We start from the raw sequence: 26,543 nt of genomic DNA, 5'->3' as shown, positions 1-26,543 counted from the left end.
CCAGGTTTCCCTCCTAAGTGAGGGAAGCATCTGAGGTTGCAGATTTTGAGAGCATCTCAGACCATAAGATTTTAGAGTAGTCTCTGAGGTGGTTCGCTCCTCCCTTTTTAGTCGGGTCAGTCTTTGCCTTGCGTTTGGGTCTTGGAGCAAAGTTATGGGCTCATTATTGTAAAACAATTAAATGGTAGCAGCTTCAAAACTGAAAATCGACATAAGGTTTATCTTGAGATCTCAATCCACAGGGCATCCTGTTTGAGAGAGGCTGGTTCTGTTCAGTGATGAGCCATCTGCAAAATGTAGATTGGGGGGGGTGGCGTAATCCTCAGTTAACACACAGCTTCATGTGCTGGGTTGTTTCCAGCCTCATGAAAGATTTCTGTAATTGCAATGGAAAGTCATCGGTTTTCATTTTTGTGACCATCCTTAAGGCTGGCCACAGCTTCTGAGGTTCACAAAGCTCCTAGCGCAGATGCTGGACTTGCTAAAGATGCAGGGGGTGTCTGTATATACACATTCCGTATATACAGTCCTAGTACAGATCTTGGTAGAGGATCTTTATCTGTCTCTAACGTGATGGTTCGGAATCTAGAAAGGTTGAGTTCTTCCTTTTCAGCTATTTGAAGATAACCACTAATGCCAGTTTCTCCATTTTTGTTTTGAGGGTGGCTACAGTTCAGTGGACTTGGTCTCCACAGAAGGGAGTACTGCCCATAAATATCTTGGAACTTTTGGCCAGTACACATTTCTCTGGATTATGGTTCAAACCAGTTGTAGGTTCTATCTGGAAAAGCCTCTTTAGGGGCATATATATCCACCACCAGGGCGGCACCAGGAGTCGTACAGCTAAGGGAGGTAAACCGCATTCTGTTTGGGACAGTTCTGTCTATCGTCGGTGAATATTCCAGGTATAGAATAGTGTCAGGGGGAACTCTGTGGGTGAATCTACTAGATTCCAAGTTCTACAGCAAGTTGGGACAGGTTGTGTCCAGGACGAGGGTCCCACTGGCAATAGGGGTAGATGCACTGGCCTTGGAAATATTATTTTTTTGCCTGAGGGTGAAGCCAGGAAGTGGCACCTGCAGAAATATGAGTGGGAGATTTTTATTTTTATTTCTCCATCAGTAGGAGAAAGGAGATTAGCCTTAAGTACCATTTTTTTTTTTTTTTTTTTTTTTTTTTTTCTCCCCCGAGGCTTCTCACTCCTTGATTTATACTTCATACAGTGTGTAATGTAGACAGTCCTGCCTACCTCTAAAGGTTTCAGCCCAGTGTTTGTTTCCCAGATCAGCTGTGCAGAGTATGCACAGCTGAACTGGGAAACAAACATTGGGCTGAAACCTTTAGAGGACTGCAGAAATTATCTGGCTCTGGTGCAACTACACAGGGAAACTTTCTTGTCCGAATCGGATGTTCCACACGGTTTGAGATGACTACTGATTTATACAGCCTCCTGATTTCAGGATTACAAACGCTAGATGTTTGCAGGAGAGGCCATACTTTATGGTGTGGATATCGTGGCCAAAAAGTAAAACAAGATAAAATGAAAAAACCTTTCTCCTGAACTGGAGGCATTGATGCATGCGTTTAGGTGCTATCAACCATTTGAACATTGAAACTGCAGCAGTCCTCTATAGGATTGTGAATCAGCCTTGTGGGGTCCCTCGTTTTTGAACCCACTTTTTTGATTTACTAGTCGCACACCTCTCGCTCCAGAAGAAGTGTGTTAAAACACGCGAAACATGTAGAGCTTTCTCCTTCTCAAGCAGTACACTTAATACCGCGAGTAGAATAATCATATTTCTGAAGATTATGTATTAAATGTTTACCATCTATTTTCAAAAGTGAAAATGTGAAATGGTGGTATAGTCTGTATATTATGAAGGATATGAGTCCTGCTGTGATTAGATGCTCTTTTAGCAATCTCTGTTGTCTAGTACAATGAAAAAATATGTTCTTAATAAAATGTTGATTTTTATCTTTATCCTATGATTGTTATTTTATACATGGTGCCTAAAAAGTCCAGAAGCCCCATCTTTTGTCTTTTTTTTTTTTTTTTTTGTAAAATGTTGATACTTAAAGTGGAGCTGCACCCAAAAGGGGAAAGGGAAATTCTGCTTTAAGTACTCCTCCCGTGCCAAAAGTGGCACGGGAGGAGCACTTATGGCGGAGTGGGTACCTGTCAAAACTAGGTGATCTGCGTAAAAGTTCTCCTCTCCCTCTCCCTCCAGTCTTCTGGGACACGGCACAGGTACCAGAGGAATGCTAGACCATTCAGGAGGCACAGCGTGACTTGCACATGCATAGTTTAAATGCCGGGGAGAGGGGGTGGCTCGGGTGAGCACATTGCTGGATCGTGGGGCAGCTGAGTGCGTGTTTAAGTCAGCAGCTAAAGTAGCTGCTGACTTTTAATAAACACTAAAATGACTGGAGCTCCTCTTTTAGGTCCCAGAACAAACATGCAGATTGAAATGTCCTTGAAGTCAAATCTCTGATGTGTAAAGTACTGAAGTATATAAGCCAGGCAGAGCTCAGCAATGGCAGCATCCAAAATTTCTCAGTACTGGTTTCCTAAAAGCATGTTTGCAATATGAATGGTAAAGTATGCAGTGGAAAGTCAAATAACTTTTGAAATTGTAATTCCAGTACTGGCCATGAGGTGCTGCTATGTCTGCTGAGGTGCTGCTGTGTCTGTTCCAAGTGCTTCATTTAGAAAAATAGATGGAGAAAATGATAATAAGCAAGCAGTGATGGATCTGAAGTGAAAGCGTGGGAGCAACTAACACGTATATTTGTTTTGCAGAATGGCTAAGAAGTATAAAATGAAACTAATTTACAAGAGGACTTTTAAGGAATTTTTTGAAGAGAAGGTTAAAAATGTCGAACAGAAAACTCTGCTGAAAAAAATGCAGGCTTTAGAGGTAATTTTGTTAAGCTTTGTTAATGATATAGACTGTCGCCCCAACATTGTATAATATTAGAACAGAAAAAGGGATGGTGCACCGACCTTGTGCATTACCAATGGTAGAATTTTTATAAAAACAAACTAGCTTATCAGTCTGCATCTCTAGACACCAGCAAACCGGACCTGATGAGGGGATGAGACGATATCCCAACTGGCTGACGTGTTTCAAGGGCATACCCTTTTCCTCAGAGCCTAGACTGTCAATGGCTCGTCTCTCCTAATTGCCTCTATATGTATCCATGAAAGACAAAATTTGAACATTTTTTTACTGGGTTTCAAAAAAAGCTGCACATCCCGGAAATCTATACGAAAGAAAATGTGAAAAATGTTCCCCGTGGGATTTTAAGGCAACAAATTGAGAGACATCAAATAAATTTTTTCCAAAATATTTTATTGCTTATACAACACTAAATGACACCCGTCACAGTGGATAAGCATGATAAGATTAAAATATGAGCTTTGGTGTGACAATAAAGATTCGTAAACTTTTTTACAATATTGCTAGATTTACAATCCTAGGTAAAATGTATCTGTTTCATCAAAAAATCTCTCCTTATGGGTTCCAACATTTTTTTTTTTTTTTTTCCTTTTACATGTTATAACACAACCACTTAGTGTAGGGATATACCCCAATGCATTTCGACTTGGAACTGGTTTTACCTAGGATTGTAAATCTAGCAATATTGTAAAAAAGTTTACGAATCTTTGTCACACCAAAGCTCATATTTTTAATCTTGATGTCTCTCAATTTGCTGCCTTAAAATCCCACGGGGAACATTTTTCACATTTCTTTCCTATATGTATCCATGTGCCCACACCCCAAGCGACACCCACCCGAGTAAGTCGCGCTCATCCATATGGACCAGCTCCGCCCAGTGGCTCAGATAAATTGCATAAAATCTTCTGATAGGAAAGCCCCCTAAAATTCATGGAAGTATATTGTGAACTGGGATTAGTAAGAGTAAAGTTCCCCACAGGTGTTGTTGGCCACATCTTCAACATCACAATCCCTGCAGATCCATGGGGGGAGGGGTATAGGGAAGATCCTGCCAGATGCTAGGTGCTTTACAGCCTGTATAATACAAGAACCAAAGACCACCAGGTACATCGGATGAACACGCCGTCCCGTAACCAGGAAGAAGCTGTTCATCCAATGTACCTGGCGGTCTTTATAAAAAAAAAAAAAAAGTCATAGTAAGAATAAACCATACAAGAACGAAAGACCGCCAGGTACATCTGATGAACAACTTCCTGGTTATGGGACGGCGTGTTCATCCCATGTACCTTGGTGGTCTTTGGTTCTTGTATTTTTCGTACTATAACTTATTATAAAATTTTCTTTTTTTCTGCATGACTGTATCAGTTCTTCAATAAACTACGTGACAACATACTATAATGCTAAAGCACTTAAAAATATATGACTAAGGACTGTTTATTGATTCTTTACTAAAATTGGGAGATAATGTGAATTGTTTTAAAGCAGAAGTATGGCCAAAGCTTTTTTGGCTATGCTTTTATGGATCACAGGAGTGCAGTTTGTTCTGCACTCCTGTGACCCATTTGAGCCCACAACGGGCTGAAGCCTGCTGACATCAGAGCCGGTCTAGGCTCTGAAAAGATCCCGACCATATGGTCGAGATCCACCCTGAAGCTGCACCTGGCTCATCCTCTCAGTTACTTGCTGAGAGCGTGACCCAGCCCCTCCCACCCTCTTTACAGCCCAATGCTCCATTGAGTGACTTACGGCCCCGACTCTGCTCAGAGCAGAGGGGAGAGCTGAGTTAGTGCTGGTTTTGATCACTCGGCTCTCACTACAGAGCTGGCAGGTGATCAATACTGCATCAACATAGATGAGCATAATTGGTTTTCTAAAAAAAAAAAAAAAAAATTTGTCTTTTAAATACAAGCATTTCTTTTCTGATGAAAAGCTATATGTTTATGGTTCCCATTTAAACCAATTAAAAAACATTAATGCTAAATGGCTATGATTTAAGGCCCCCCAAGGGCAGAAAAGTATAAGCTGTTCTGTCTCTTGGATTTTTTATTTTTTTTTTGCCTATACTATTTAAATAGATTTTATACTGTAAAGAATCTGAGACAGATTGCGTCTATTTAAAAAAACAAAAACAAACGTCTAAATCGGTTGTAGCTGACTGTTCTTCATCATGCATGCATATTTTTTTTTTTACTACTTTTGTGTAAGGCATTCATTTTTGTATATTGTTATAATTATACATTTTTGGTCACAGCAAGGAAAATTGCTTGACTTAATGGCATCTCTGGAGATTTAAAAATATATACTCTTGACTACATGTTACTGAGTACAGTCTTATTTTGGTGTCGAATTGATGTTTGACGTGGTAAGATGAAAAAGATCAGACACAAGCTGCTGTTTTTGATTGCATGGTCTTGTGAAGTACTGGAGCATGATAGTTAAAGTAGTGCTGCATAATATTGTGGATTTTAGGAGATTCTCATTCTTCTCATGGATTATACATTTGTCAAAACAAACAACAACTTGAATAAAAAGTGCATTTACTTTGACTCACTGTTAGATTGCTGACTAAAATATGGTTATTTTAATCAGTTTGTTATACAGCCCCACTGGAATATACAGTAGAACTTTTAAATGTACAGTATTTTGTAGTTTTGTTTTATTGTTGGAAGGTAGTAATTTTACTGCGTCATTAACCAGACATATTTTTTAAAAATCTTTTAGCAATATCCGCCAGCATCACATGCAAGTTTAGTCTCGAACAGTGAAGAAGACTATGAGCATGCCAAGAGAACTAAGGATAGTGGCAAAGCCAAGATGCCCTTGGTAAGTGTTTTTAGTCAATTATATGTGCTACTGCTAAAACCGATGTATATAGTTCTGTTTCTATTAGCCAGCAGTTAGTAGAGGTGTTATGTCCTGATGTTCCTTAAACAACCTCTTTTGCCTATGCTTTGGCAATGAGAATAACAGATTATACATATTCATTTTTTATTTATTTTTTGTTACATTCCTACCAGATATATTATATCTGTACAGTGCCTTTGCGAAAGTATTCGGCCCCCTTGAACTTTACAGCCTTTTGCCAAATTTCAGGCTTCAAACATGAAGATATAACATTTTTATTTTTTGGCAAGAATCACCAACAAGTGGGACACAATTGTGAAGTGGAACGAAATCTATTGGATTTTTGAAACTTTTTTAACTAATAAAAAAATGAAAAGTGGGGCGTGCAAAATTATTCAGCCCCCTTGCGTTAATACTTTGTAGAGCCACCTTTTGCTGCGATTACAGCTGCAAGTCGCTTGGGGTCTCTATCAGTTGTGCACATCGAGAGACTGAAATTCTTGCCCATTCTTCCTTGCAAAACAGCTCGAGCTCAGTGAGGTTGGATGGGGAGCGTTTGTGAACAGCAGTTTTCAGCTGTTTCCACAGATTCTCGATTGGATTCAGGTCTGGACTTTGACTTGGCCATTCTAACACCTGGATACGTTTATTTGTGAACCATTCCTTTGGAGATTTTGCTGTATGTTTGGGATCATTGTCTTGTTGGAAGATAAATCTCCGTCCCAGTTTCAGGTCTTTTGCAGACTCCAACAGGTTTTCATCCAGAATGGTCCTGTATTTGGCTGCATCCATCTTCCCCCTCAATTTTAACCATCTTCCCTGTCCCTGCTGACGAAAAGCAGGCCCAAACCATGATGCTGCCACCACCATGTTTGACAGTGGGGATGGTGTGTTGAGGGTGATGAGCTGTGTTGCTTTTACACCAAACATATTGTTTTGCATTGTGGGCAAAAAGTTTGATTTTGGTTTCATCTGACCAGAGCACCTTCTTCCACATGTTTGGTGTGTCTCCCAGGTGGCTTGTGGCAAACTTTAGACGAGACTTTTTATCGATATCTTTGAGAAATTGTTTTCTTCTTGCCACTCTTCCATAAAGGCCAGATTTGTGCAGTGTACGACAGATTGTTGTCCTATGGACAGACTCTCCCACCTCAGCTGTAGTTCTCTGCAGTTCATCCAGAGTGATCATGGGCCTCTTGGCTGCATCTCTGATCAGTCTTCTCCTTGTCTGAGCTGAAAGTTTAGAGGGACGGCCAGGTCTTGGTAGATTTGCAGTGGTCTGATACTCCTTCCATTTCAAAATGATTGCTTGCACAGTGCTCCTTGGGATGTTTAAAGCTTGGGAAATCTTTTTGTATCCAAATCCGGCTTTAAACTTCTCCACAACAGTATTACGGACCTGCCTGGTGTGTTCCTTGGTCTTCATGATGCTCTCTGCGCTTTCAACAGAACCCTGAGACTATCACAGAGCAGGTGCATTTATACAGAGACTTGTTTACACACAGGTGGATTCTATTTATCACCATCAGTCATTTAGGACAACATTGGATCATTCAGAGATCCTCGCTGAACTTCTGGAGTGAGTTTGCTGCACTGAAAGTAAAGGGGCTGAATAATTTTGCACGCACCACTTTTCCGTTTTTTATTTGCTAAAAAAGTTTAAATTATCCAATAGATTTCGTTACAGTTCACAATTGTGCCCCACTTGTTGGTGATTCTTCACAAAAATTTTTAAATGTTATATCTTTGTTTGAAGCCTGAAATGTGGCAAAAGGTTGAAAAGTTCAATGGGGCCGAATTCTTTCGCAAGGCACTGTATATCTTTTATTTTATTTTTGCCATTATAGTACTATGTGCAATAATACAATGTGTAATTAAAGCACATACATTCCCATTGGTCATCCTTTACCCATTACACCCCCCCCCCCCCCACTACCACACAATACATGTGAATGTATTGTGTTTTGCTATCTACCTACATGGCTTTTCTGGGAGCAGCTAGTATGGTTATCTGCTAGATTGCCCTCCAGGGCCCCTCCTTGGTACAGGAACTAAATGGTTTGGTTCCCTTTCTGCTATTGTGCCTGGCGTAAGTCATGTCTTGAATCGCCACAAAATCTGGTCAGTCGTGCAGCGATGGATCTCAGTCTGAGTTTCCGGTTGCATGCACTATAGGAGTCCTTTTGGTGGGGGGTTTACAAGGTCGCTGCATTGGGTGTTACCTGGATGTGTTCTTTGACTGGATGATCCCGAATAGTAATCCCCAGCTGGGATGAAGTCCTTTCCGGGCACAGGAGGCTCTGTTTCCAAGCCTTATTCTCAACAATCCCTGTTCTGGTAAAGTGATGTCCAGGCAATAGACTCTGGTTCCAAACCTTGTTCTTGGCACATGGGGAGGGCCAGTTGGCGCCTAAATGGCTGACAGCATGATGAGAAAAAAAAACAGATCACCGGCTTATGTTAAAGGGACATTGGTCCCGAAGAGGAAGGAGGTAAAGATGCCTCCTCTGTGCCATTCAGTACCCCCTGCCAGTGCCACCTATTATTGTCACCTGCCAGTGCCACCTATCAATGCCCACCAGTGGTGCCAATCAGTGCCACCTAGCACAGTTCTGCCTGTCAGTGTAAGCAATCGTGCCCATCACTGCCAACTATCGGTGCCCATGACTGCCGCCTCATCAGCGTACATCAATGAAGGAGAAAAATGACCTGTTTACACAATTTTATAACAAAATATAAATAAAAAAAGTTTTTTTTTCTATTTTTTTTTTTTTTTTTTAAGAAAAAATAAAAACTGCAGAGTTGATCAAATACCACCAAAAGAAAGCTCTATTTGTGGGGGAAAAAATGATAAATTTATTTGGGTACAGTGTTGTATGACCATGCAATTGTCATTCAAAGTGCTTCAGTGCTGAAAGCTGAAAATTGGGTCTGGACAGGAGGGGGGTTTAAAGCGGGATTCCGCTGCTGTTTTTTATTTTTTTTTGTTTGTTTTTTTTTATATTTATTTTTTTTTTTTTAACCTGTGTCACTGGTGGGCGATTCCTACGGTGTCTTTGCAGTCACGATCTGCGTCTTTTTAACCCCCGGCGTGATGATTTCATTGCTAAGGAAAACTTTTAAAAAAGCAGTCCGGCGGTTTCCATTTTCACTGTGGGCGTTTGAAGCCCACAGGCATTTACTTCCTGGATGCGATGACGCTGAGCTCCCAGCATCCACCGCTCCATCTCGCACATGCTCATTGAGTGTCCTCTTTGTTTTCCTTCCTCTTGCCTCGTGTGCTATAGTGGTAATGGCAGATAGAGCTGCCTGCCCACTTTCAAAATGGCAATTTCGGACACGCCCTCGTCATGTGACCGGCGTCCTCCTTCCGAAATCTCACGAGATTTCGGCAAGACTGTTTCACCCATGGATTCCTGGGAAATAGCTAAAAAAGTTCCCAGGGACCATTGCGAAGCCGATAAACACGCCTACTCCCACGGGAGGAGAGCCCGGAAGTCGGCATAAACATTTAAAAATAAAAGGTAAGTACTGCATATTTTATTTCAATGGTCATAACTGCATCTATGTTCCAAAGCCATTTGAATAAGATGAACTTGCAATTTTCTGTACAAACCCGCTTTAAGTGCCCAGTAAGCAAGTGATTAAAAAAACAAACCTGAATGGATGCATATGTAAACGGATGATCACTTTTTTGCCCAGAGGAATGCATTGCTTTCTATTTTTTTTCTGTTAACGGATAGATGAAAAACGGGCAGACAGAGTGCCCATTGAAACTGGTAACTATTTGTTGTATAGGAATACTTTTTATTTATTACTTGCTGCCAGCAGGTTTTATTTCATTTTTTCTTCTCATTTTATACATTTTATAATGTCTTGGCTTTATTCACAGCACACAGGTAAATTAGTCAGAGGTTGGATATGCTCCATCCTCTGTAGCTTAAACACATACATATGGCTTGTTAAAGATGGTCAGAAAGTGAGCTTTCAGTAAAACATTTTGTCCTTTACTTTTATAAGAGTGGTGTTCCTTTTTTTTTTTCTTCACATGAGACTATATTAATCACTTTATATATTTTTCAAGAGCCGTATTTTTCCTTTTAAACCTGTGTTAATTGTAAACTACAAACATAACCCATTGCAAATGATACCTGCGACTGTTGGTTGTAGTTTCCTGAGTGCCTAGGAGACTCCCTTCATGAACCCAGGACATTGAACATTTTGTATCTTCGTTTGCAGCTGGGAAGTGGAGCTCTATACTCTTAGCAGTATGAGCCTTTCTTTGATTAAAGAGGTTCATATCAATGCATGGAGGAGTGTGGATAGTGGCAAAGATTTGTCTTAGGCGAGTGTTCTGAACCAACGCCTCTTGGTGTTTGCTTTCCATACTTTTTATAGGCTAGAACTCGTACAGTTTTAGTTTACTTATAATAAGATTATATTTGTCTTTATATTTTTTTTTTTTTATTTTTTTATCCTTTTGCAACTTTATTTTTCCCACTTTTTTTATTTTTATTTATTTTATGAAACATTTGTAAAAAAAAAAATATATATATATATATATATATTTGTTAAGCCAGCTTGCATCATTACGCTCTTACTGCCATACTTGCGTTTTAATAGGAATAACACAGTAAAACACTTTTTTACAATTGAATTATTATAGCATTAAAATATATTTATAACTTTGCATTTTTATGTATTTCTAATGGATATAGGGTGCCTAACTTGTATATTAAGTATTCTGTGTTTGTGGTTCCTACGTGGTAATGGGTACTTGTTCCACTTTTGTTTTACTCATGCTTTATTGTTTCCTTGTTTAAATTCTAAAATCCTGGTTTTGAAAAAACAAATTCATATGTAAAGATCTCTTAACAGCATCACACTTCACATCAAATGTGCATGTGTGAGCATTGGCAAATAACGTTATTTCTGAGTAAATGTCTCTTACCCAAAGAAGAAAAATGCCACTTTGTGTTTTGAATCATGTCAGTCCAGAGAAATGAGACCTGGTCCTAGGCTACCCATGGCCATCCTACAAGTTTATGATGGGGGAGGAAACAATGCATAGTTGTGTATTTTATAGATGTGCATTATGTAGTATAAAGTACCTATAGCTTCTACTCTGAAGTTCTCTCTGCAGGCAGAGTGAGAGTCGACACTGAGGTGTCTAGCAGATATTCGCTCTCTCTAGGGGCTTGGGTCTCAGTCAGACCTATCTTTTATCATTTAGATAAGAGGATCAACCAGAAGCAAATCCTATAATCTATAACCATAAAAATCTAATCTGTTTTAATAACCCAAGATTATGTAGATTTGAGTTTTTTTTCACATGTACTGAATTAAAATAAAAGCTACAGGTCATGTTAAAATGTCCTATTTTAAGACCTCTAAATTAATCTATTTTTTAATGAGTTTTTTTTTTTTTTTTTTTTTTTTTTTTTTTTTTACTTTCAGGGAACTCTAAGTAAATCTGAATGGGAAGCTACAAGTAAGTAATATTAAATACTCTATATGGCATAAACTGATGGTGATTCATGTCCTGGGATGAACTAACCAAATGAAAAACTAACCTGTCCTTTTTTTTTTTTTTTTTTTTTTTATTGACCTGTTTTTCTTGTGTGTTTTCCAACCCCCTAAGTCAGTACACATTTCTGTTAACAGTTGCAACTCACAGGCTTAAGTAAAGCTGAGCATGTGGCATAAGCATGGGTTGCTAAATGCCCAAGCCTTCATGTCCAGAGGTGTAAAACATGCTATTAGGCTGGGTTCACACTGGTACGCCAAATGCTCTGACAAAATCAGTCTTTCCCTATGAGAGCCGTCTTAACTGGTCTGACTTTGAAAGATGCTCCCTGTACTACTTTTGTACCACTTTTGGTCCCACTTTGGTCCTACTTCAGCCCATTGAATATCATTGAAGTAGGATCCTCGTCCTAAACATCTGACTTGTGACATCCAACATGGTGATTACCGCACCAGTAAAAGGAATTTGTCACACTGGGATTGTTTTGATTGGTCAAAGGACAAGTCATACTATCACAAAGATGGATCAAAGTAGTATCCTGTTCATTCAAGTCAGATGGATGTAGGACTGATGTTACAGAGCAAAATAGGATGACGGTGGTATGACTTGTGTAGTATCAGTGTGAACCCAGCCCTAGTGTTTTGTTTTGGCTTTGCCCCTTTTCAGGCCTGCTGTTGGTTATTAAGCCCACCTGTTATACAAAGATAAGCACCTAGCTTAAGGTGCCTTTTTGCTTTGAATCTAATGCGTTTTTTTACTGCAGGTAACTATTTGTCTTTATCAAATGCTTTGCAATGATCCTTTTTAAAGTATTATTTTTTTTTTTTTACTCTTAATATATTAAGACAGGAACCAGAAGGGAAATGTTCATTTTGTTTTGGATTGCACTCCTACAAATGCTAATAATCTGGTAGAAAGTTTAGTTTATGCAGTTTATAATTCCCATGCTTATCTGCTTGCACAGAATTCCACATCCTGCAAATGTATGTATGTTTTGCTGCTTTTATCTGCAAAATTTTATGAAAAAGTAGCACAAAATCAGAATGGCAGTAATGGAGCTTTTGAAGTGATGTCAGTAGCATCTTTTTAAATACATGCACATATGTGTGTACCAGGAATGTGAAAGATTCACTACATAACTGTACTGGACACACAGATGCAGTCTAAGCAAACTTGCCCTGCACTTTTTATTCAGCAAGGCAACAACCTTGCTGAATAGAAAAGCTTTTCATTGCAGGAGAGCTTTGTACAGCAAATCCATATCATCATATAAAATATCCGCTTGTCTGATCCAGTCTAAGCTCAGGTCAGTTTCTAACAGGGTACTCCTATGTGTTCACCTAAACAAATGGGCAGCACTTGTACCTTTTTTAGTATTTTATAAGCAGTCAGTCTTTTCGCATGGAAGCAGGCTCCCATGGCAGCTACAAGGTAGGATATGTACTAAGAGAAAAGTCTTTATCCCATAGAGGCTCTACAAAAGAGATTCTACAAAGCCTCTGGGCTCCAGGACACTGAACAAAACGTAGTGTTTGTGACCCCCCCCCCCCCCCCCAAAAAAACAGATCGTGTTCCCTTGAAGCATGTTTAACAGCACAGTGGTTGTGCTGTGTAATTTGGCCCCTTCTATCACCTTAAAAACCTGGCTGATCCTACCTGGCTATACCCTTCCCCCCCCCCCCGTAAACTGGCCACGGTATATCATGGTTGCTGAGCCCTGACACTGGTCAGTTTACTTGCCTCTGTTATCTGCAGCCCTGCTCTCTGCTCTTCTGCCTCCCTCCTCCCCTCCTCTTCTCCCCTCCCCTCCCCTCCTCTCCCTGCCTGTCAGCTAGTTTGTCTGTGCTGCAAAAAAAGATTCTACCTTCTATGGGAGCATCTCCCGAGGCTCACGTGACTCCTTGGCCCCCTCTCCTCCCCGGTTGATATCAGCAACAGTGCTCAACCCCGCCCACTATAGTTGTCAACTGGGCAGAGGAGAGAGCCGAAGAGTCGCGTGCATCTCTGGAGATGCTCTGATATAAGGTATAATCGGGGCTTTTTTTTCTGCACAGACTCTAAAATAGATAATGATGGTTAACAGAGGGGATGAGCTGTTTGTAGTGCAGTGGCTTAACAACCACTTTAAGGTGTTTCTAAAGCTTATATCTTTTTCTAGAGTAGCAAACCTTTTATACTTGCCTGCTCTGTGTAACCGTATTGCACAGAGTGGCTCTAAGTTTCCTCTTCTGGGGTCTCCCACTGGCGCTGTAGACACCTCTTCATCTTGGTGCACCACCATAGTGTGCAAGTGTGGACTTACTCCTGAGCCGAGCCAATTGCATCTACAGGAACCCAGCATGACTTGGCACTCCCCCAGCCCTGCTTTCTTTTCACTTTTTTTTTTTTTTTTTTTACCTTTTTTAATGCAGGGAATGAATACAACAAAAAAAAAAATACAGAAAAACAAAGTTTAAAATGACAATAAAATACATTTACATTTTTGGTCGTAACATGACAAAATGTGGAAAATTTCAATGGGTATGAATACTTTTTCAAGGCAAAGTATATGTTATTAAAACCAGGTTGAGAGCATTAGTGTGGTGGAAAGGTAACCACAAGGTGAAGGTGGATTGAGAGTGATATCATGGACAGAAGTGTAACTTTCAGCACACATTTTGTATTTTTAACTTTTTTTTTTTTTTTTTCTTTTAACCACTTCACCTCTTGAAGATTTACCCCCCTTGACCACACCAAATTTTATATCCTTTTCTTATCGTACATCACGGGACACAGGACTATAGTAGTTACTATGTGGGTTATAGGCCACCTTCAGGTGATGGACACGGGCACACCCTAAGACAAGAAGACCAGTCTCTATATAACCCCTCTCACTACCGAGAGTACCTCAGTTTTTTCGCCAATGTCTAAGGTGTTGGTCACGAGTAAAGATGTGCTGTGCTGAACTCCACTGGAGCAATCCTTGCTGAGGCGATCTATGCAGCCGGATCCATTCAGTGTGTCTTTTAGGCCAAATTGATTGGTACCCCGGCCTTGTTTCCGAAGAAACGAGATTTTGCTTGTAAACGCTTCTCTTTTTAGAGAGCTTGACCCCAGGATCCAGTACTTTTGGCTTTAAGGCCATAAAGTTTTACTGGCGGAGGTGCTATTACAGGCCCAGGATTGTGGATCCCCCCAGGTTCCCCAGCTCCTGACGGTTTATTAATGTAACCCACCGTGAAGGGTGCAGATTGGGTCTGTTGGTTTTACCACAGAAAACCCTGCAGCGGGAAAGGTAAGGAGTTTTCTAAGAAATTTTTTGAATTTTCTTATGAATGTCTCCTTTACATTAGTAAATGTTGTCATGCCTATGTTTCACCACTGGGGCCTGTATGGAGCACATACCTTCTCATGCTTTGCTCGAAAGATCACAATGTGTCTGGCGCAGCAGGCTTCCTTTCTCTCCAGTTGGCAGCAGACCTCCGGTAAGTCGGGGGGGGGGGGGGTTCCTCACCGGACATCCCCCTCTTCTCGAGAGAGTGTTAGGAGAAAAACAGGGGGGAGAGCTGGGGGGAAACACACTGCCCTACTCGGTGGCTTCCAGGCACTCTCCTCACCATTTTTCCACCCTCTGAGTTATCCCATAGGATCAGAAGCCCACGCTCACGCCGGAAAGCTTTATTTTTTCAATTTGTATATTAAAGGGGGGGGGGGGGCAGCTTAGCGCATCGTTTGTGTCCTCCAATGTCCAGCATAGGAATGTGTGTTTTTAAAACCCAATTTTTACTGCTGCAAGCTGACGGAGGGGTGTGAAAGAGGTTTGGTGATGGGCATTCCTTTTGACACATTTACTATTGCATCAGGCTGAGCATTAATAGCAGCGGCAGGGCTGGACTATTGCTCAAGCAGTGAATGCGTTCCTTCCGGTAGTACCTCTTTGTGCATCGGGCTATGGACAGAAGAGGGGTTAAAAACTTCTACAGCCACTAGGAAGCCTAAATCTCAAAAACGATGGCATCCTTCCCTGAGAGTGATATGGCTGGTCAGAGTGAGCCATCAGGGACGTTGGGTGTTTTCAACACTTTATTCTATGGGGTAAATTTAATAAGAAATGGGGGGTTACAGCAATTGATGCTGCTATATCCTCTGGGAGAAAAAACTTAGTGGTTCAGCCTGCGCTGGCCGCGATCGAGCTATGTCAGTCCTTAAAAGACCAGTTTAAAGAGGTGCTCAAGATTATTCCTGATCAGCAGGCCCAAGATTTGGCCGGGATATCAGAGGTGTTATGTCTTACAGTAGACGCTATTCTCCAAGCGTCACGGCTTATGCTCGGGCTGGTACATGTGTCTAGAGTTCTATGGTTGAAAAATTGGTCAGCCGAAGAGCCATGCAAAAAGCTCTTGGCTAGTTTTCCATTTCACGGTAAATGGTTGTTTGGAGACTATCTGGCTAAATACATCCAAAGAATTTCTAATGGAAAAAGTTCCCTTTTACCAGTTAAGAAGAAGTTTAAGCATTTTTCTTTTAAACAAGCTTCTTCTCCAGTGCCAGGGGCATCTGCCTCCAGGCAGGCACGATGGCTTCCACCGTCAAATTCAAGAAGTAAACCTCGGGATCAATCCCCAGGGTCAAGAGGCCTTGGGGAGGAAGCCCACTAAACAATATAATAAAACCTCCTTATGAAGGGGCGCCCCCCCCCCCCCCTAGCTTGAGTGGTGGGAAGACTTCTGCAGTTCTCAAGGGTCTGGCAGGAACTGTCTCGAGACAAATGGGTGGCTCCCTCAGTATCTCTAGGGTACAGACTAGAGTTCTGAGAGCTCTTGTCTCCTTGTTTTCTTAGATCAAATGTTCCCAGAAAAAAGTATTTCTGGTGTTTGGATCATCTCTCAAAAAGTGATATCTGTAGTTCCCATGGAAGAGCCGAGAGTTAGGGTTTTATTCAAAACTCTTTACATTACCAAGACCAAATTGGGATGTCTGACCCATTTTAGATCTCAAAGATCTAAACTGGTTTTTGAATATCTGCTCTTTTCGCATGGAGTTAGTCCAACCAGTGGTCTCCGTTCTACAAGGTGGAGAACTGCTAGCGCCAATCGACATCAAGGATGCTTATCTACATGTACCTATTTTCCCCGCTCACCAGAAATATCTACACTTCGAGATGGAAAATTTTTCTTTTTCAGTTTGTAGCTCTGATTTCGGTCTAGCTACTGCACCTCAAGTGTTTACAAAGGTTCTGGCTCCCCTTTAGCCAGATTAAGGGCTCAGAGTTATAACTATTCTAGCTTATTTAGAATATCTACTCTTGATAGATCAGTCGGTAGCCCCCTTAAACCAGAGTTTGGTCACCACAGTCGGCCACCTGGAATGCCTAGGTTGGACTCTCAATCTAGAGAAATCCTCCTTTAAAACCATCAAGGATATTGCAGTGCTTTGGCCTGATCATAGATACAGCTCAGAAGAGGGTGTTTTTGCCCCAGGCAAAGATCGGTTCCATAAGGGAACTGATTCACGTGGCCAAAGCAAAGAATCATTCTATTCGACTTGAGATTGTTGGGAAAGATGGTAGCTTCTTTCAAGGCCATTCCTTAAGCACAGTTTTGTTTGAGACTGCTGCAAAACAGTATCCTGTCAACTTGGAAGAAGAAGGTCCAAGCTCTAGATTACCCAATGAGTTTATCCCGCAAAGTGAGTCAAAGCCTCAGTTGGTTGATATCCAAGAATCTTTAGAAAGAAAAGTCCTTCCTACCAGTTACCTGGAAGGTGGTGACAATAGATGCCAGCCTTCTGGGCTGGGAAGCAGTCCTGGAAGAAGCATCTGGCCAAGGAAAATGGTCCAAAAACAAAAATGACCTTGCCCATCAGTATACTTAAGATTTGGGCAACACGCCTAGCCCTGAAGGCCTGGACTCTCAGATTACGGAATTGTCCTATCAGGATCCAATCTGACAATGCCACAACAGTGGCCTATATCAATCACCAAGGGGGCACGAGAAGTCATGCGGCTCAGAGGTAAATCATATCCTATCCTGGGCAGAAGACAACATTCCTTGAGTATCGCCAATCATCATTCCGGGAATAGAGTATTGGCAAGCGGACTACTTGAGTCTCCAACAGTTGTTCCCAGGAGAATGGTCTCTTCACCCCGATATCTTTCTGTCAATAAGCCAAAGATGGGGAATTCTGGATGTGGATCTGTTTGCGTCCAAGTTCAATAAAAAGATCAACAATTTTGGGTCAAGGACAAAGGATCCGCTGGCATGCGGAACAGATGCCTTGGTTTTTCCGTGGGATCAGTTTTCACTGATCTATGCGCTCCCTCCTGTTCTGCTTCCGTAACTTCTTCGCAGGATCAAGCAGGAAGGGAAGGAGGCGATTCTTCTGGCCTGGCATGGCCCAAGAGATCTTGGTATGCAGAGATCGTGAAGATGGTGGTAGAGGACTCATGGATCCCACCACCACCAATGCCAGACCTTCACTTGCAAGGTCTGGTATTCCATCCTACCTTTTTCAAACGCAAAATTTAACGGTTTGGCTATTGAGTACCTGAAAGAACGTGGGCTTCCAGGTTCAGTTGTTTCTATATTGGTTAATGCTAGGAAGCCGGCCTCTAGAGTCGTATATTAGAGTCTGGAAGGCATATGTCCCCTGGTGTGAATCCAGGGGTTGGCACTCCAGGAAATATGTCATAGGTAGGATCCTTGAATTTCTACAGATGGGATTAGAAATGAAGTTTGCCTTAAGTACTATCAAAGGCCAGGTGCCGGCCTTATCTGTGGTTCCCCCCCCCCCCCCCCCCCCAACGACCACTTGCTTCACACTCTGGTCCGTAGTTTTATTCAGGGGGTAACACTGATTAATCCACCGGTTAGGTTACTCCCGTGAACACTTGGGACTTGAATTTAGTCCTGTCTGCATTACATAAACAGCCTTTTGAGCCGCTACAATATATTCCCTTGGTCCTTTTGACAAGAACATTTTTATTTTTATTTTTTTGGTTGCCATATCTTCTGCAACGAGTATCAGAGTTGGCTGCTCTTTCTTGTAAAGAGCCATATTTGATTATTCATGAGGATAAGGTTGTATCCTCATCCTAATTTCCTACCGAAGGTAGTGTCAGGTCTTCATTTAAACCAGGATATTCTTCTGCCTTAATTTTTTCCAGAACCTTGTTATGCAGAAGAAAGCTCACCACATTCTCTTGTTGTGGTGAGAGCGTTCAAGGTCTATTTGAAGGTGACCGCTCAGATTTGTAAAACAGAAGTTTGTGTTGCCAGAAGGTCCCTAAGAGGTCGGGCAGCGTTAGAATCTACTATTTCTAAATGTATTTGTCAAGTGATAGTTCAAGCTTGTGGTTTAAAGAGGAAAATACCACCTTTTCATTTTAAAGCTCACTCCACCAGGGCTGTTAGTGCTTCCTGGGCAGTGCATCACCAAGCCCCCATGGCTCAAATCTGCAAGGCCGCAACTTGGTCTTCAGTCCATACATTTACCAGGTTCTATCAAATGGATGTAAAAGGTCACGCAGGCCCATAGGTCCATGTTGTTGTTTTTTTTTTTTTTTTTTTTTTTTTTTTTGATGCAGAAGCTTTGCTTTTTGTGCAAGATGAATGATCCTGTAATCTTCTATCAACAGCCGGCTGGGTGACAGCGGTTTCACTTATCCTTGTAGTCTCCCCAGTCCTACCATCGAGCGTGTGCAGGTCGCAGCTACGGCTCGGCAGGCCACGACATACCTCGGCTCCAGAGGTGGTCAGCGAGCTTTTATGCTCTGGGGCATACATATAACCGGGCTGCTGATGTCTGCATCACAGTATGCCGGGCCAGTAGTCTTCCCTGTACTGATCAAGAGATGACTACCATGGAATGTCTCCCAGCTCTTCATGACTGGCAAGTACAGCTGTCCCTGTCTCAGCAGGGTGGAGCAGCTGGGCATTCCCTGGGAGGTCGATTTAGGGGCCCCCCTCTCTTCTCTCCCCTAACTCCCCTCCACCCCCCCCCCCCCCCCACGGGGGGGCTGTGATACTGAGCGGTGTGTGCCCTGGGCTCTCACCTGGGGGTTTAGCTGTACTGGGGTGCCTGGGTCCTAAAGCTTAGTCCTGATGGATGCCTGCGAGGTTGCACCTGTGTTGGTGCGGCGCTGTGTCTGCCACATGTTTTTTCTATGCCTCTTATGGCGCTGGCTGGTGGCCATTTTAAGTGTGGGCAAGGGTCAGACATGCTTCTGGGCTTCAAGTCGCCATTTTCCTAGTGATTCTTTATTAGAACACTGGTGGCCATTTTCTTGTAGACGGACCACGTTTTTGTGCTCTAGCAGCAGCCCCTGTGCCCTCAGTTTCCTTTTTTTGTCATCAGAGCGCTGGGAGATTTTACCTGTGAATTTGGACACGTGCTCCAGATCGCTCACTAATCTTTCACCGATCGTGCTGACGGCCTGCCACCGACACAGCTTTGGTACCTCTGCATCTGGGAGCGCTCGGCATCTACAGGCACTGCTGTAATACAGCGCAGAACTGCTCAGGGCGGTGAGTCCAGCGGGTTAGACCCCCTCAGTCAGCAGCAGGAGGGTGGGACTGTCACTGTCCTAAGTCACCATCGGGTGGCAGATAGGGTAGGGTCAGCATTGCTTCAGAAACTGGTTCACCTGCCGACTGCGTGGTCCCTATGGTCACCCTTACGGCGGTCCTCAATTTGTTCGTTGCCAAGATAGAGGCGGTACGTGGGAAGAAAGATGCTAAAAAGCGGCCCCTGCCCACCCCCCCCCCCCCCCCCCCCCCACCATCCTCTGGGGAGAGCTCTGATGCAGACTCGGGTCCTGCTGAGGCCGGTGACCCCTGCTCTGTCTTGTCAGACGCTGACCAGGACCGTTCGGACAGTGAGGATGAGTCCCCTTCCAGGACAAAGCGCTAGTGGGAGCACTTATCACAGCTGTGCGTGATACCCTGAAGATTCAGGAGCCAGCGGATCCCTCTGCTGATGTACCGGTCCCTTTTGGGTCCTGCAAGCCAGCACGTTCACCTAAGGCAGTGATGGCGAACCTTGGCACCCCAGATGTTTCAGAACTACATTTCCCATGATGCTCCACTACACTGCAGAGTGTGTGAGCATCATGGGAAATGTAGTTCCAAAACATCTGGGGTGCCAAGGTTCGCCATCACTGACCTAAGGTGTTCCCGTATCTGACTTATTTTGACAAGTTTCATTTACAAGGAATGGGGTCGCCCCCGCAATGGACCTTTGCGGTCCCCAAATACATGGCGGTGCGTTAACCCTTTGAGGAAAGCCTTCTCAAAAAATGGTCGGCTCCTTTGGTCGTGGGCCCCCCAGTATCCAGGTTAAAGTAACCACGATCCTGGTTGAGGGGTCTCCTGCATTCAAGGATCCCACGGACAGGAAGGCCGAGGCGGTGGCTCGTTCCTTGTTTACGGTTGTGGGGGTCAGCTGTGCGACCTGTACTGGCATCCGCACTTGTCTCAGACACTGACTGAGTGGGCAAAACTTTTGTACCTCGAATTATGAGAGCAACAGGCTCCCCCTGCCTGGTGGAACTAGCAGACCAACTAGTGCAAGGCTTTAAGTACGTCTGTGACGCGGCCCTGGATACTTTCCCTCTGTTATCCAGGGCTATGTCAGCTGTGGTGCTGAGGCGTCTCTTTCCGCTCACAAACTGCTTTTTCGTCCGCCAAGTGTTTTGACAAAACTTCCCCAGCCCGACAGGACACCCACGGACAGTCAAAGTCCCTGGAACCACAAGCCTAACGAGCTTGCGAATAAAAGTGCTACCGCATGAAGGTTTGCCCCCACCCATGTCTTGGGTGGGGGGGGTCGACTTCGGGTGTTTGCAGCATGGTGGTCCTCCCGGTTATCCGACCAAGGAGTCTGTGATCTGATTTCCACAGGCTATAGATAGTTTTTTCTTGGCCACCTTACAGATTCTTCCCCTCCAGCATACCCATATCCCAGGTTTGCCAGGAGGCTCTTTTGGGGGCGGTAAGGGACTTGCTGAATCGCGATTGTACCAGTTCCGGAATCGAAATGCTTCCAGGGATTCTACTCAAATCTGTTTGTAGTTCCCAAGAAGGAAGGGGTACGTCCGTTCTTGGACCTGAAAGCCCTCAATCACTTTGTAAAAGTGCAGAGGTTCAGAATGGAATCAGTTCGCTCAGTAGTCGCTGCACTCAATCAAGAGGACTCCATGGCATCCTTAGACATCCAGGATGCGTACCTGCACATACCCATATGCCTTCAGCATCAAAAGTTTCTGCGTTTGGCAGTCGGGGAAGCCCATTACCAATTTGTGGCTCTTCCTTTTTGGTCTGGCATCAGCCCCCCCCCCCGGAGTCTTTACCAAGGTACTGGCTCCAGTATTGGTGTTTCTGCGACAACGTGGGATCGCGATCGTGGGCTACCTGGACGATCTCCTCCTGAGAGCATCTTCCGCCTCAGAATTAGAGGAGGATATGGTGATCACCATGCAGACCCTGCAAGAATTTGGGTGGCTGTTGAACCTGAAGAAGTCAGTGATGGTGCCGACTCAGCGCCTTGAGTATCTAGGTTTGCTTTTGGACTCAAGGGAAGCAAGAGTTTTTCTCCCTTCAGACAGATTGCAGACTCTCAGATCAGCTGTAAAACTGCTGATAAACCGCAAGTGGTTGTCGCTCCAGTTTTGCATGCGAGAACTGGGACTTATGGTAGCCTCCTTCGAGGCAGTACCCTACACCCAGTTCCACACCAGAGTACTGCAGAAGGAGATCTTGTTAAAATGGGATAAGTCTCAGCTGTCCCTAGATCGACGGATCCAGGTGACCCAACCAGTCAGGGACTCTCTGATCTGACAGAGACTGTTTACCATGTGATCATCCGTGTTCGATCACGACTGATCATGATGTAAATCAGAAGAGCCGTTATCGGCTGCTTCTCTGACGGGAGCTCTGTGCTGACCGATTATCACCACCAGGGGCACCACCTGGACCACCAGGGATGTCACCATTGGGAATGCCAATTTTTTTTTACTTTTTTAACCTGTTTAAAAAAAAAAAAAAAAAAAGTTTCACTTTTATTCCTATTACAAGAAATGTAAACAGCCCTTGTAATTGAAAATAGCATGACAGGACCTCCTTACATATGAGATCTGGGTTCAAAAAGACCTCAGATCTTATTTTACATTAAAATGCAATAATAACATTTGTCATTTAAAAATGGCTCTTTAAGAGTGTGGGTGGAAGTGATGCTTTGACGTCGCTTCTGCCTGCAATGATATGGAGACAGGTGGGGGCCATCTTCCCCTTACTCATCTCCATGTGAGGCCACGAGAAGGATGTGATTGGCTCCGCTGCTGTCGACTGCTCTGTTAAGTGGCGGAGGGGAGGGCACCGGATCGCGGCAGGGGGTCTCTGCTGCCGCGGTTAAAAGGGATCTTGCGGCGAATCCCAGACCACTTTTATTTTAAACTGGACCGCTCGCTGAAAGAGAGGATGCCGGGGTTTTGGCAGCTGCTGCTGCCATAACTATATCCTCCAAACTACCAACGTGTAACGAAGGTGGGCAGTCTGAAAGTGGTTAAAAATAATTCAGCAATGGTAGTTTCCATACATCCCTTTTTAAGGCCCCTTTCACACATGCGGACAGTATGTCCGTATTTCATCCATCCGTTTGCGGATGAAATACGGACATGCATGCATCCCTATGGGATAGCGGGTGTCTGCGGATGAACATCCGCAGACACCCTCTATTGTCTGCCTCCGCTACTGTCCGATTCTGCAGACTGAGGAAAATACTATTTTTCTATCCATCTGCAGAGCGGATCGGATGAACGCGGACAGACGGTCCGTTTACATCCGATCCCCATAGAGGAGAGCGAAGAGCTGACAGTGTGCGGAGACCGCCCTGTCCGCCGCCAACTCAGCGGGGACAACGGAGCGATCGGATCATCCCGTGTGAAAGGGGCCTAAAGGACAACTTCCACAGAAGCCCTGAGTGTAAAAAAAAATCAAAAACCGAATCGCTGAGTTGGAGAAAGGATCACCCCCTTGTCAGTATTTTGTTGAACCACCTGTTTGCTTTAATTACAGCCTTTTGTCTGTTGGGATATATCTTTACCAACTTTGCACATCTAGACTTTGCAATATTTGCCCTCTCTTCTGTGCAGAACTGCTCAAGTTCAGGTAAATTTGGTGATTGCGAACTGCAGTCTTCAAATCATTCCACAGATTTTCAGTGGAGTTCCAATCTGGGCTGAGACTAAGCCATGCAAAGACATTCAACGTTTTCTCCTTCAACCACTGTGCGCTTTGGGTCATTGTCATGATGGAAGGTAAACCTTCTTCCCATTGACAACTTTCTGGAAGAGCGCAGCAGATTTTCATCCAGCATTTTGCTCCGTACATTTTTTTTTTTCCTTCTATCCTGACTATTGCTCCAGCCCCTCTTGCAGAAAAGCACCCCCATATAAGAGGATGTTGCCACCTCCATGCTTTACTGCTGGAATGGTGTTATTTGAACATGAGCTGTATTGGATTTCCTCAGAATCTTCAAGGTGCATTTTTACTAGCCACATTTGTGGAGAATTTGTGATATTGTTGTGCCATGCACACTATAACCAGTCTGTCCTAATTCCTGCAGTTGCTTCAGAGTTACTGTAGTTCTCTTGGTAGCCTCTCTGACCAGTTTCCTTCTGGCTTTCATCCAGTTTAGAGCGACATCCTGATCTGGGGGGGGGGGGGGGGGGGGGGGGGGTCTGTGTTGTACCAGGCACCTTCCACTTAATAGACTTCACTGTGCTTCTTGACATTGATAAAGCCTTAAGTTTTTTTTTTTTTGTAACAATCTTCTAAATTGTACCTGTACACAACTTTATCCCGGAGATCTTTTGACCGTGCCGCGTCACCCATGGTTGATTGTTTGCTTCAGTTGCTCTACCAGGGACTCCAGGAAAGCTCCTTTCATTCTGAGCTAATCAAGATTACCACAGCTGATCACAATTGAGTCAATTGGCTTTGTGTGCCATTGGAAAGATTTTTAGCTACACCTGATTGAGTTTAAAAGTCATTTTTGAGAGGGAGTTATTCATTCTTGATGAATTCTGTTTTTGAATTATTATTTTTTATTGATTTTCTGATATGTTGGGGGCTCTCTTTTATGTGGTTGGTATAAGTTGTGCTGTGTAAATTCAGCTGGATAAAACAAAAACTGTCTTTCTTAATTTCAGACTGCAAATCAACTAAATTTGATTCTTTTCTATACTCACTGTATACTGTGTAATGATCATATATTTGTTTGCCATTTTAAAAAATATATATATTTTTTTAAATATATATTATAATTTTTATTTTTTTTTTTCAGGTATATATTTATTATTTGCATTCGAAAAACAGGCTTGAATGAAATTGCTGGGGACAATCTGCCAACTTGTCATATTTTAATTTCTTCAAGTGTTGTGTGTGTTAGTATATATATTTTTGTTACAGTTTTTGTGCATGGAAGTAATACATGCTGAAAATATTTACTTCAAATTCATGTGCCAGTTGCAAGTGCCCGTCTGTGACAGGCTTTTTGTTTGTGTAAATAAGACCAGGAACTATTTTTTTGTATAAATATTTTAATCTTTGTATGCATACTGTTGGGAGAAGATTTCCAGACCAAGGATTAGAAATATTTTTAAATTTTAACTATTTGTGTTCAAAAGGAAAATAATTTTTCTGAGATTCAAAGGACTACGCCTGTCACAGCAGCAACAGTTAGATTTAATTGAAGAGGAAAGATAATGCTATTATGTATCTAAATAAACATCTGAAACAAGCCTTTTGTATCTACCATTATTCTGCTTAAAATGTATAATTTAAATAATCAAATCCCCTTTTTATACACTATATTTTGTTATAATGAAAGAGCCATACACATTTCTCTGTGCCTAACTGCTTATAGAATTGCTAGTTTACAACAAAGACATGGTAAATATAGAAGCATTTAGGGCACTTTCACACTCGGGCAGGGGAGGCGTCGGCGGTGAAGTGGCGCTATTTTTAGCATCGCTTTTCGGTTGCTAGCGGGACACTTTTAACCTCTGCTAGCGGCCATTGTAGGGGTCAGTAGTGCCCGCAAAACACCGCTGCCAAAGTGCTTTGCAGGTGCTTTCGGCGGCGATGGCCATTGATTTCAATGGGCAGGGGTGGTGTATACCCCCAAGGATGCTGCTTGCAGGACTTTTTTTCATTGTCCTGCAAGCGCACCACTCGTGTGTGAAAGCACTTGGGCTTTCACACTGGAGTGACAAGCGAGGCACTTTACAGGGGCTTTAAGTGCCAAAACGCCTTGGTGTAAAAATAACTTTATCCAACAGCATATAGTTGCATCAAGTACTCATTAGGTGGTGCCATATGGAAACCATGGATTCTTGGCTTCTGCTTACTTTGTATTGTTAAATATGAACGATGAACATCACAAAATGCATGTGTAAAAACCTGTGTGTGTGTAATATGTGTGTGTGTGTTATACACACGCACGCCACTTTATTAGGTACGCCTGTTCAATTGCTTGGTAACACAAATTGCAGCAAGTAAGTTTAGGCAATAGTTTAGGCATCTAACTTCAGCAAGTCGTCCTCACCATGTCTAAAGTTTAGCCTCATAATGGGGAAGAAAGTGGATTTAAGGGACTTTGAATGTGGCATGGTTGTTGGCGCCAAACAAGCTGGTCTCAGTATTTCAAAAACTGCTGATCTACTGGGATTTTCACACACAGCCATCGCTAGAGTTTACAGCAAATGGGGCAAAAAGAAAAATATCCAGTGAGCAGCAGTTGTGTGGATGAAAATGCCTTGTTGAGGTCAGAGGAGAATAGGCAGACTGCTGATATTTTTGATGATAGAAAGTCAACAGTAACTCGTAACCATTTGTTACAACCAAGGTATGCAGAATACCATCTCTGAATTCACAACACATCAAACCTTAAAGCAGATGGGCTACAGCAGCAGTAGACCACACAAGGTGCCACTCCTGTCAGCTATGAACAGGAAACTGAGGCTACAATATGCACAGGCTCACTAAAATTGGACAAGAAGATTGGAAAAATGTTGCCTGGTCTGAGGAGTCTCGATTTCAGCTGCGACATTCAGATGGTAGGGTCAGGATTTGGTACCCACAGTGTGCCATGAAAATATATCCCCAACACCATTACACCACCACCAGCCTGAACCGTTAATACAAGGCAAGACGGCGGCACAAAGGCACTCCTGC

At 43.0% G+C, this 26,543-nt stretch overlaps 1 protein-coding gene across 2 annotated transcripts in view; it reads left to right on the top strand.

The window, feature by feature from the left end:
- RNMT (RNA guanine-7 methyltransferase) overlaps window positions 1–25,107 on the top strand; it is an 83,044-nt gene extending 57,937 nt beyond the window's left edge. For both annotated transcript variants that reach the window (XM_077492392.1, XM_077492393.1), the window contains exons 9-12: window positions 2,801–2,918; window positions 5,682–5,783; window positions 11,262–11,295; window positions 24,652–25,107. In XM_077492392.1, the coding sequence (XP_077348518.1) occupies window positions 2,801–2,918; window positions 5,682–5,783; window positions 11,262–11,295; window positions 24,652–24,689 (292 nt within the window). In that variant the 3' untranslated portion in view covers window positions 24,690–25,107. The remainder of the gene's footprint in view (window positions 1–2,800; window positions 2,919–5,681; window positions 5,784–11,261; window positions 11,296–24,651) is intronic.
- Window positions 25,108–26,543: the final 1,436 nt, after the last annotated feature.

This window comes from Lithobates pipiens, unplaced genomic scaffold, assembly GCF_037356315.1.
Source record: "Lithobates pipiens isolate NorthernLeopardFrog02 unplaced genomic scaffold, aLitPip1_a1.2 Scaffold_19, whole genome shotgun sequence".
NCBI lineage: Eukaryota > Metazoa > Chordata > Amphibia > Anura > Ranidae > Lithobates > Lithobates pipiens.
Note: the sequence above shows the minus strand (reverse complement) of the source record. Positions and strands in the feature narration are given on the sequence as shown.